Source organism: Monodelphis domestica, chromosome 2 (genome assembly GCF_027887165.1).
Source record: "Monodelphis domestica isolate mMonDom1 chromosome 2, mMonDom1.pri, whole genome shotgun sequence".
Lineage (NCBI taxonomy): Eukaryota > Metazoa > Chordata > Mammalia > Didelphimorphia > Didelphidae > Monodelphis > Monodelphis domestica.
Genome location: NC_077228.1, coordinates 21,765,598 through 21,778,007, shown reverse-complemented (window position 1 = coordinate 21,778,007; position 12,410 = coordinate 21,765,598). Strand labels below are relative to the sequence as shown.

General features: G+C 48.1%; 1 protein-coding gene across 1 annotated transcript in view; it reads right to left on the bottom strand.

Annotated features, from left to right (window-relative positions):
* PLPP3 (phospholipid phosphatase 3) overlaps positions 1-12,207 on the bottom strand; it is a 79,049-nt gene extending 66,842 nt beyond the window's left edge. The window contains 1 exon segment of the mRNA XM_056815058.1: positions 11,478-12,207. Within this exon segment, the coding sequence (XP_056671036.1) occupies positions 11,478-11,616 (139 nt within the window). The 5' untranslated portion in view covers positions 11,617-12,207.
* Between the last annotated feature and the right edge of the window lie 203 nt (positions 12,208-12,410).

Sequence of the window (12,410 nt, the reverse complement as noted above, 5' to 3'; positions counted from 1 at the left end):
GAAATTGCTCCTTAAGAAATCCAAGAATCAAGAGCACTGTAATTACACTTAAAAGTCACAAACATATATAGACTTAAGTGGCATCTCTGGAAATTCTGTTGATTGATGCTTCATGCTAATTCCTGGGTTCTGTGCAGGGAGGCCCAGCAAGGAGAGGAGCTTCCCTGGGGTCGGAGCAATCATGGCCAGGCCCTCTTTGAGGATCTGTAAACAGGTACCTTCCAATGTCACTGATTTATACCCCAACGCTACCCTTAGCCTCACTTCCTTGCGAGTATCAAAGGATATAATTTAGTTAATTGGTAACAAACCTCAACACACACGTGTTCGTTCTCTCTCTCTCTCTTCATCCCTCCCTCCTTCCCTCTCTCTCTTTCTCTCTTTTATTTTTTCTTTCTTTCTCTCATTCTTTCTTTCACTATTTCCTTCTCTCATTTTTTCTTTCTTTCTCTCACTCTATTTACTTCTCTTTCTTTCATATTCTCTCTCTCTCTCTCTCTCTCCCTCCCTCTCTCTCTCTGTCTTCATCCCTCCCTCCTTCCCTCTCTCTCTCTTTCTCTCTTTTATTTTTTCTTTCTTTCTCTTGTTCTTTCTTTCTCTCACTATTTCCTTCTCTCATTTTTTCTTTCTTTCTTCCTCTCACTCTATTTACTTCTCTCTTTCTTTCTCTTTCTTTCATTCTCTCTCTCCCTCCTTCTCTCTCTCTCTCTCTTCATCCCTCCCTCCTTCCCTCTCTCTTATTTTTTCTTTCTTTCTCTCATTCTTTCTTTCTCTCACTCTATTTACTTCTCTCTCTCTCTCTCTCTCTCTCTCTCTCTCTCTCTCTCTCTCTCTCTCTCTCTCTCTCTCTCTCTCACATTCAGTTACTCACTCACTCACTCTTATCTGCCATCAATGGAGCTGCCACTGGGCCTGTAAGAGTGTCAGTCAGTCAGGCAGCCAATCAGCACCTCCTATATTAAGCCTTGGAAATACAAATAAAGACAAAAACAGCTCAAGAATTTCTTGCAAAGATTTCTCCAAGCCAGGCTTTGGGTTAAATCGTGTTGCCTACAGTTTAGGGACTGGCACTCACATATCAACCTTGCCATTGGCTTTGGGTCTCGATGCCCCTTCGGCAACTTTCAATTGGTGTGACCACGAGGAAGTCATTTATGGACCTGAGGTTACAGAAGGGAAGTCAGTGACCAAAGTGGGGGAAGATGTTGTTCTGTCCCTTTTTGTGAGCTTTGGTTTCTTCCCCTCTGAAAGGAGATTGGACTAGATGGGGGAAGTTACTAAGATCAAGAAACAACATGGCATGGTGGATGCTAGACTTGGGAAGGAGGAAGCCCTGGGTTCAAATCCTCCCTCAGACACTTTTGGAACATGGCAACCTTGTATAGCCCTTGGTTACCTCATATGGAAAATGAGCAATGTGTTCTAAAATAAAGACTCCGTCAGATCTAAATCTATGACACCGCCATGGTCCCATGAGGTCTAAGGCCTCTTCTTCTAGCTCTCCACTGATGAGATACTAAGGACCTGGTAGTCAAAGAAGTGGGTTTCATACCAGCTCTGTCATTCCCAAGTTCTATGACCTCATATTGTTTAATGAACATCTCTGAGCCTCAGGTTCCTCACTCATAAAATTAGAATAATACAACTATCACTCTCTATCTCACACAGTTTCGAGGAGGATCAAATTAGCTAATGTCTCTGAAGCACTCCATAAACAGGAGCTATCATTAACCTCCTCAGGCTCCACCATTATCATTATTATTATCATCTTGTGATCTCTCTCTGATCTCCAGGAAGACTGGAGGGTTCTTGGACTCCCAAAAATGGAATTGGACTCCCATAAGAATTGGACTCCCAAATTCTCAGACTTGGAAGATACCCAGAGGCAACTCAACTATGGGTCAGCCAATAGCGGATCAAGGATCCCATCGACTATAACCCAAGCTCATCCGGCTTCTGCTCAAAGCCCTCTGGAGACACAGAACTCATTCTTTCCAATTCAACAACTCCATCGGCCTTTTGAATGGCTCCCAAGCAGCCTAAATCTGCTCCTCTGTGCCTTCCATCCAATGCATTGAGTTCTGAACTTTGGGACCAAGCAGACCAAGTTGAATCAACGTTCACCCAATGCATGAAGTTCTACACTGGAACCAAGCAGAACGAGCTGAATTCCTCTTACCCAAGATGCTCTTCAAACACTTGAAGACAGTTCACAAGTCCTCACTAAATGTAACCTCCAGCAGACTAAACATCCTCAGATTCTTCCCTGGCTGCCAGGTTCTGCTTTCTCAATATCCTTCTCCAGATGTGGTCTAACCAAGGCAGAGTTCTTCCTCCCTCTGGATGCTTTTCAACGATGAATGTAGACTACAGGACTGGCCCAACCATTGGAATTGGAAAACAATTTGGAATGAGGCAAGCGATGTTACAAAATCATTTGTGCCCTCTGCCCCAGGAGTTCTACCATTGAGTTTATACCCAAAGGAGGTCATTGACATGAGAGAAGAACTAATTCTGTAAAAAGATCGCTCACCACAGTATCTGTAATAGCAAATCCCCCGATCAAGCAGTGGCTGCACACTGTTACATGGACATAAAGATGTAGGGCTGCATTGTGGGAAAGGATAGCTACAGAGAGCTCCGACAAATGAGGGAAGGACTGTAGCAAGTGGCAGAATGAAGAAAGAAGGAAAGACTGTGGCTACAAAAGAAGATGAATGAAGGCCGTTTCAAATGGTGACAAAATGGAAGACCCAACATTGAGCAATGTAGGCACTCACTTGAAAGAATACACATGAGGGGCAGCAATGAGATGGTGAAGAAAACAAGAACCACCTTACGGAACCACCTTACAGAACCACCTTACTGAAAGCTAAGGCTTTCAGCATTTCTGCTTAACCCACCAGCTCTTTGGGGTTTTTTCTGGTTTTTCGGGTTCCTCATCAGAATAGAAGCTCCTAGAGAGTAGGGATGGTTTCCTTCCTTGTACTTCCCTGGGAGAAGCAACGGGAACAAAGACGGGTTTGGTACATACTTGGTGTCGATGGTTTGCATGATGGCTCTTCTAAAAGGAGATCCAACCTCTCTCTCTCGAGAGGTTTTTGCTGAACTGAAAAATGTTACCATTGGAAGGGAGTCTCGTGCCACCTCCTTCTTTTACACATAAAGAAACTGCAGTACATTCGAGAGGAAACAACCTGGCACTTATTAAAGGCAGAAGGAGGAATCAGGGCCAGTGTATAGTCGTTCCACCATACCCAACTGCTTGACAAGTGGCATCAAGTAACCCGTGAGTGTGTCGGGATCGAGACCATCATCTCTAGAAGCAGAAATGTCCCAGGCAGCTGTTTTCAAGATAGTCAGGCTCAGAGATAAGTGATGCTAGTCCCACATGGGATGGAGGGAGGGGATGCATCAAAGCCTCCTAGCCCCTAACTCTCTCCAGCCCTGACAATGTGGGGACTCACCGGTATCTATTCCAAGTTGCCTCTGTTTGACTTGCTTTTAACTTTAGTCACAGGAATGGGAGCAGAAGACGGGGCCATCTCCCTGAAAATCAGTGTCAAAAGGTAACAAAATATTCAAATGGAGGGGCAGGTAGTTAGAGTGGTTAGAGAGCCAGGACCAGAGTTGGAAGGATCTGGGTTCCAATTTGGCCTCAGACACTTTCTAGCTGTGTGACCTTGAGCAAGTCATTTAACCTTTTACCATTCTTTTGCCTTGGAATCAAAACTTAGTATTTATTCTAAAAACAGAAGGTAAGAGTTTTTTGTTGCTGTTGTTATTTAATGAAATCAGGAGGCAGCTGGTGGCTCAGTGGATTGAGAACCAGGCCCAGAGATAGGAGGTCCTGGGTTCAAATATGACCTCAAACACTTCTTAGCTGTGTGACCCTGGGCAAGTCACTTGACCCCCATTCTTCTGCCTTGGAACCAATATACAGTACTGATTCTGAGATGGAAGGTAAGGGTTTAAAAAAAAAAAAACAGTCAGTTCCCTTTGAGAGGAGAATGGAAAATGTCCTGGACTTGATAGGCAGATCTACTACTTTATGCCTATGGAACTTTGGGAAAGTTACTGCAAGCTTCTTGCACCTCAGTTTCCTCACTTGTAAAATGGGGGTGGGGAAGGGAAAACAATCAGTGAGACTCCCTAATCTCTGAAGTCCCAGCTTGAAGGTAACTTCTCACAATGGCAGTAAGCACCCTGCCCCACTCCTCCCAGAGGCATCCAAAGTGGGGGGCCTGATGGGAAAGGAAAGCTCAGGGGTGGCCCAGAGCTGGGAGAATCTGAGCCATCTACAAGGATCGGGTTAAGGTGGGTCAAATGAGCCCCCCACTTGTAGCAGGGAGCCTGGCCCATTCATTTTCTTTCCTTTAAACCTCCCCCTCTTCCTCCTCTGTAAAAGGCAGACTCGGGGGTACAGCCAGGCTTGTTTCCAGAACATGGAGTGACAAGGGACAAGGTCCGAAGCCACCTCTCCCTCACTCCCAGTCCTGAGAGCTGGCATTTGTCCCGCAGGAACTAGCAAGAACTGCACACAGTAGAGGAGGCAAGCAAGGCGGGAGGTGCGGGCAGGAGTTCCCCTTCAAGAGCAGGTGCCACTCTGAGGTGATTTCCCAAGAGGGTGAGCCTAAGAGAAAGTGAGGGAAGGTGAACCAGCGGCGCAGCTCAGTCACTGAGGCTGGGTGGGGGGATGGGAACTGCGGTTTCACAGCTGTCTAAGAAAATCAGAGGGGATTACCAGTAATCTGCTGGCACGAGAAGTCAGAAGGGCCCCAGATCCAGAGCCAGCTACCCAGCCCGGATTAGGAAAATCAGCTTTTCGCCCTTCGGTGGCAGAACTTCAAAGAGGTCTGCTGGTCGCAGGGCCCTCAAAACGTACACTGTTGGGACGCAGACTATGAGATGGGGGAAGAAACTTCCTGATGTGACAGCTGAAAAGGAACGTGAGAGGGTCAGAGCAGCCTAGAACCCAAGAGTGTAAGAACGGGAAGGAAGGTATCTTTAGGCCCCAGAATGTCAGCCTGGACAAGGGCCGGAGAGTGTAATGCCCTTAACACGAGAGAACATAGCGGTGCTTGGAGGGAACGTAGAACATGGAACGCCAGGGCTGGAAAGGGCCTCACAACACAGGATGAAGGATAAACCTCTTTTCTGGTAATGCTGTTTTCCTCATATAGTGAATTAAGGAATGACCCAGCCCAGCTCAGGGAGGTCCTGAGGTCCCCGGAATGCTGGGATTGGAAGGGATCTTGGGCATCGCGTAATTCAACGGCTTCATTTTAGAGGCAGGAAAAGTTGGCGCTCAAGAGACCCTGTTAATTCATAGAAGGGGCCTAAAGGCTGCCTTCTAGTGTGATACCAAGGAGGGGGGAAGGCAGTGACCTCTGACAACAGAGCTGGCAAGAGTTACCATAAATACTTGGGCAAGAAGAAGGAGCTAACCCAAGTATCTGGGGACGGCTTCTACTCCCAGCTTTGCCAAGCCATCACGGTAAGCAAATTGCTCTTCCTCATTCTGGGTCTCATTTGTAAACTGTGGGCGTTAGAGCAGGTGACTGATTTCTGAATTCCAACATATGACTATCTATCTATCTATCTATCTATCTATCTATCTATCTGTCTGTCTGTCTGTCTATCAATCCGTCTATCTATCTATCTATCTGTCTATCCGTCTGTCTGTCTGTCTATCTATCCGTCTATCTATCTATCTATCTATCTATCTATCTATCTATCCGTCTATCTATCTATCTATCTATCCATCTGTCTGTCTGTCTGCCTATCTATCCGTCTATCTATCTATCTATCTATCCGTCTATTTATCTATCTATCTATCTATTCTAGCATTTTATATTCAAAGGCTCATCCAGGATTTCATATTCTGTTCTAAGCTCCCTCTATTTGAAGTTCCCAGCTCTGCCATCCTCTGTTCTAAGCTCCCTGTCAGCTCTGCCATCCTCTGTTCTAAGCTCCCTGTCAGCTCTGCCATCCTCTGTTCTAAGCTCCCTGTCCGCTCTGCCATCCTCTGTTCTAAGCTCCCTGTCAGCTCTGCCATCCTCTGTTCTAAGCTCTCTGTCAACTCTGCCATCCTCTGTTCTAAGCTCTCTGTCAACTCTGCCATCCTCTGTTCTAAGCTCCCAGATCTGCCATCCTCTGTTCGAAGTTCCCAGAAAGAAAAGGAAAAAAAATGTCCCTACCATCTATATGGAGGATATTAGCTAAGTGGCACAGTGGATAGAACAGCAGTCATGAAGTCTGGAAGAGCTGAGTTACTAGCTATATAACCTTGAGGAAGTCACTTTCCCCTATTTGCCTCAGTTTCCTCATCTATCAAAAGAGCTGGAGAAAGAAATAACAAACCAATCCAGTATCTTTGCCCAAAAAAAAAAACACAATAAAACAAATGGGGTCACACCTGAACAATGACAAATTATCTATATGTCAACTGGTAGAAATGAAAGAAACTGATGTGCAGAAAACAGATTGGTTAAACAAAAAAGGCACGGCATTTAAGGTCAAGAAACTTCACATAGAATTCTATCCAACTATTTTCTGCCTGTGGGGACTTTGGCATTCATTTCACTGGGCCTCAGTTTTCTCATCTGTAAAATAGGGGAAAGAATTGGCTAGAAGATCTCCACCTCTCAGTCTAGGATGTGAAATATCCCTGACTCCCATTACGGTCCAAGGTCAGGAAAACTCAGCAGGATGGGAGGTTCTGAATTCAAATCTGGACTCAGACACTAGCTGGGTGACCCTGGGCAAATCATCAAACCTGATTTCCTTCAGTTTCCTCATTGGTAACATGGGGGAAAGAATGGGGCTAAGTGGTCTCCCCGCTCTCAGTCCCTGACTCCCATCACCAGTCAGTGGACTGATGGGAAGCCAAAACCTCCCCCAGAAGGCTACACTCCCAAACTAATTGGAAAGCATTTATTGGGCAAAGCTATGGGTCTTCTGTGGGTAGTGATTAACTTTACCCTACCCAGAAATACACATGTCACCTAATTCCTCTGTACCCGAGCTAGAGGGAGCTCCCCCCCACACACACACACAACTTGTTTTTTTAACTTAACCAAGAATTTCACATTCCAAAAGGTAGATGAAAAAGTGAACGGAGCTGCCCGGTTTCCATTTCTAGCCCTTTTATATAGCACATCAGGCTGGCTTTCTTTTTCCAGATACGGGATGGGGAGGGATGTAGCTTCCTGGCCTAGTCTATATTCCTGTGGGAAAATAAACTGAAAACTCTGTCTCTCCTCTTAATATATTAGTGCTCTATAATCCGGACCATATGATCAATAGGTTACCAAAAAAATTAAATCAAACTGACAGGCTTAAGCAAAAAGCGGAGAAACATTCTCCCCCCTCCCAGCCCCACAAAAGATTGTGGCGTGTGGAATATTAAAATCACATGCTCTCGTGTTATTAATTTTTCTCTTGGAAGTCAATTCCTGCATGAGTTTCTCCACTGGCTATTTACCCATCAGCCCATGCCAGAGCTGTCAGAGCAGTTGGTGATTCTGTCATTCGCTGGACCTGGCCACTTCTGGGGACCGGGGACAAGGAGTCCGAGGGGGTAAAAGTCCCCTTTATTATCAGCCCAGTTTTAAGAGGAATCCCAAGCCTTTAGGCTGGGCTCCCAAAAGGTAGGTGTGCTCACTCATTAGCCAAAGCAGATCCCTTCAACAATGCAACAGGCTTGGGGAGGAAACCAGCAAGTTAAAAATAAACAAAGCCAGGTGTGGGGAGGGTGACTTTGGGAAATAATATAGAGGGATGCCAAGAGTTAGCCCAGGAGGTAGAATGGCACAGGGAGTGTCCGGACAGTGAGTGGTAGAAGTTGCAAGGTGAACCGGCCCCTAAGCATCAGATCAGTTAGGCCAAGCCCTGCGATTTACAGATGATGAAACTGAGGCTCAGCCTTGCTCCAAGTCCCACAGGTAGGGAGTTAGCAGAACCTGTTCTTCACACACTTTTACACAAAGGCTGTCTCCTCTGTTGTCACTTCCTACAGGAAAGCTTTCCCAGTTTCTCCAATTGCTAGGGTCATTCCACTCCCATTATCCAGAATTTTATGTCCCGTACCTTTCCTATGAATTTAAAGGCTTAGGTTTGGAGACAGGAGGCCCCGAGTTCAAATCTGTCCTCAGATGCTTCCTGGCTGTGTGACCCTGGGCAAGTCACTGAACTTCCATTGCCTAACCCAGGGATGGTAAACCTTCTAGAGACCCGAGTACCCAAATTGCACCCTCACACCTCATGTGAGCCATCCCTTACCCCAGACAGGAGAGGGAAGAAGCACTCCAATTGGGCTGCTGGGTAGAGGGGCGGGTGATGGGAGAAATGTCATCAGGAGTGGCAGAGGAGGAAGAGAGCAGCCCCCTCTGATATGTGTGCCATAAGTTTGCCAACTCTGGCCAGCCTACCTCTCCTCTCCCTTAGAATCAATACTTAGTATCTTGGGAGATAAAAAGAAATCATTTTAGAAATATCTTTTTTTTTTTCAAGATACTAAATATCAGTTCTAAGGCAAAAAGGTAAGGGCTAGGATGTGGGGGTTAAGTGACTTGCCTGGGGTCATATGGCTAGAAAGTGTTTGAGTATACATTTGAACCCAGGACCTCCCATCTCTAGACCTAGTGCTCTATCTACTGAGTTATCTAGCTGCCCCCACTCAGTGTCTTTCTAAGACACAATGTAAGGGTTTTGAAAAAGATTAACAGCTTACTTGTTTTGTTGCCTTTCCTGATAGTATACAGAATCTCCTTGAGGGCATGAACTGTCATTTTTGTCTTTGTATTCCCAGTGTCTATCAAGTGTCTGCCACATAGTTGTTGTTCAGTCATGTCTGACTCTTCATGACCCCATTTGGGGTTTCCTTTGCAGAGATAATGGAGTGGCTTGCCATTCTTTCTCTAGCTTATTTTTTACACATGAGGAAACTGAGGCAAACAGGCTTAATCGACTTGCTCAGAATGACACAGCCAGTAAGTGTCTGAAGCCAGGTTTGAATTTCACCATCTAGCTGCCCATATAGCAGAGCAATTAATAAATGCTTCTTAATTGATTCATTGGGGCAGCTAAGTTTCTAAGTGGATAGAATGTCAGGTCCAAGGTCAGGAAAACTCATCAGGCTGGGAGCTCCTGAGTTCAAATCTGACTTCAGACACTATCTGGGTGATCCTGGACAAGTCACTAAACCTGGTTCCCCTCAGTTTCCTCATCTGTAAAATGAACTGGAGAAAGAAATGGCAAACTACTCCATTATCTCTGCCAAAAAAAACCTCAAATGGGGTCATGAAGAATATATGGCCTGACTGAACAATAATTGATTAATTTGCCTCCAAACCCTGTATCACCACAGCAGAGGTAGGCTGGAAAACTTTTTCACTTCTTTCTCTTTACTGAAGGGGTGAAGGATTATGGGTGGGAAACCTATAGGTCAGAAAGTTCATAGGATCATAGAGGGAGAGCTGAAAAAGAGCTCCATTTTACAGATGAAGAAACTGAGGACTCAAAACCCCAAAGATCACTTTTTATACTTTATTGTTTATTATTGTTACAAGTGATGGAAGGTGGAAAAGGAGGGGAAACACTGTATCTGAAAGCTGAGGTAAAGAAAAGGGTCAATAAAAATCCTGAGAAAATACTCCCTGTTTATCTCTTTGTGCTTTGTAACAGTGGCTTCTCTCCAAAATCCCTGCTGCCCTAAGAATACACAAAAAGGTGGTTTGCCCCAAACACCTGGCCAGTTTCCCCACTTCCGAATGGCTAGAGCCCCTAGCCAATCCGAAGGGCCAGAGGAAAAACAATGAAATTGACATAGAAAGCTGACAAGTTGCTGCTTTCCCAGTTGTCCCTGGGGACTGCCCAGCAACAAAGTACCGCTGCTCTCGGCTCCCCCTTCCCAGAAAACTTGCAAAGTACCCGGTTCACATCAAGCCCGGGAAGAGCCAGGATTCTCAACCACATGGGATTCATTTGCTGTAATGGGGGGAGCTCGCCGCCCTCTACCCCCAGAGCAAACCAACACCCAGGAAAACTCTAGGATCCAGAACTCAGGCCCAACAGGTTGGCAGCAAATAAGCCAGAGTGGAAGAACTGACTTCCCAGGCGGCAGCTGGGACTTGGGTTTTCTGATTTTGCTATTTTCCCCAAGTTAAGGTTTTAATTTAATTGCTAATCGGAGAGCAGTGCAAGATAATAAGAGGGGCCCAGCACTGGGCCCACAGAGGCAATTCCTTTACACAGCAGTTTAACTCCTAATCGCTATTTAGTGCAAGAGGACCAAGAGATGTTTGCTGACCTCCAGTGACCTCTCTTGCCTCATTTGCATTATTTCACCTAGAGCTAGATGGTCTTAAAGGGGCCATGTACCTTTTATAGCTACGGCTTACCGCCCCCACCCTAACCATAGTAATACCAGCACCGGAGCTCAGGGCAGCTTCGGAGTTGGCCCCGGGTAGAAGGCAGCATCCAGGGACATCCCTAGGTGCCCTCCTGCTTTGGAGGATGCCAGCGCACTAAGGAGATGCTGTCTAATGAGACCTCACCCATCCTTTCAATTCCTCTAAACTATCAGGCCAAATCCCAATCGAAGAGGCCGGGGTCCCAGGGCCCCTCGGGCCTTTTAAAGACTCTCGATTGGGAAGACAGATGGTACCCTTACTGGCGCTCAGCAGCTACTGAAGCTTGGGCTCTCCTCCCAGTTTTTCATACTTCCTCCAGAGGTTCCAACTCAAAAGTGAGGAGGACCGCACCCCACCAGCAATCCAAGTTACTCGGACCCTCCTTCTGATCCTGCCCCCACCCCCATGCCTTCTCTTGCCCCAAACCTGCAAACTCAGGGACTGCTTCCTCAGCTATGGCTCGGCCCAGATCAGAATGATCACCCCCACATACACACACATACACAAATGACAGGAGCCTGGCGATCTCAGGACTAAACAGAGGTCCAGGGGGGACGATGCGCCTGGCAGACACTTGGGATGGGGGGACAGAAAGGGCGCCTAGATCTTCCAAGAGAGCAGAGCCAGGCCAGAGGGAACGGCTGCTGGGTTTATCCCCAGTCTGGGGAGCTTCTGGGTCATCCATTTTGCAGGTCCCCTGCCCCTACTCCAGAGCCCGGGGTGCAGCACCTTGTCCCTTTCCCCTGGCCGTCACCCTCTCTCCTAGCGACCCTGGGCAACAGAGCTGGCACTCGCAAAGCTCCCGCCCCAAGGCTGCGGGGTCTCTGAGTTACAGCCGCGGGCACAGCTGTCCGGTTGGAGCCCAGATCCGCAGCCTTGCAGCTTAGGAGCAGCTCCAGCGCTGGACGCCCGTCAAGTTGTGACCCAGGCAGCCCAGAGTCCCGAGCTGGGCAGGGGCAGGAAGAAGCTAAGGAGCCAGCCGGGGCGGGCAGGCGCGGGACACGGGGTGGTTGGGCAGGGGCAGGGGCAGGGACCGAGGGCCCGACTCGGCAGCCAGCTCACCCATGAAGAGGCAGAAGAGATCGAGGCAGATGAGCAGCACCCGCTTGCGGCCGCCCTTCCTGGGGTTGTTGTTCAGGGCCGGGCTGCCTCCGTTCTTGCTCTCCGGCGGGATCGCCTTGTCGTACTTGTAGTTCTGCATAGTGGCTGGACGCTGTCCGGGACTCCGAGTCCGGCGCCCGCCGCCACTTAGTGTCCGCGCACCGGGAGGCAAGCACTCGCGTCCGCTGCCGCTGCCGCCGCCGCCGCCGAGAGGCGAGGAAGCTCCTCCCGGGCCCACCGAGGGCAAGAGGTAGTCCGGCCGGCAGCTGGCTGGGCTCAGCGGCTCGCTCCTCTTTGCGGTGTCCTCGGGTTCTCCCCAGCCCTGAAGAGTCCGCAGCTGGGAGGAGGCCGGGGGCCAGCAGCAGAGCAAGAAAGAAGAAAAACCCAAGCAGCAAACTTTCTGGCCAATTCCCGGAGCTGTGCGTGTGCGTGCGAGTGCGCGGTGTGTTTGTGTGTGCGTCTGGGTGCGCGCGGGGACCGCGCTCCCGGCAGCTGCAGCCTTAATGAATGGAAGAGCAGGACTAGCCGGGGATCCGTCGGTCGGTCCCGATACACAGTCTGAAGCTGCCTCCGATACACTGGGATCCGCTCGGTGGTGTTCGGCACTTTTATTTCACCAGGTCCTTTTCTAACCCCCCTTCTCTCCCTGCGCCCTCCCTCCCTCCCTCCTCTCTCTCTCTCTCCTCTCTCTCTCTCCTCCTTCTCTCTCTCTTTTTTAAGAGAGACCTCCTCACTTGGCGCTCTGCTGGGATTTCGAAAGCACAGCCCCTTCCTTAAGCTGCCTAAGACGTAGGATAATTAAGGCCACATTTCCCCCACCCCCTTTCCTTTAAAAAAAAAATAAATAAATAAATAAGAGGCTCCAAAAAGGAAAAGTTTTCTCAAGTTGGGATC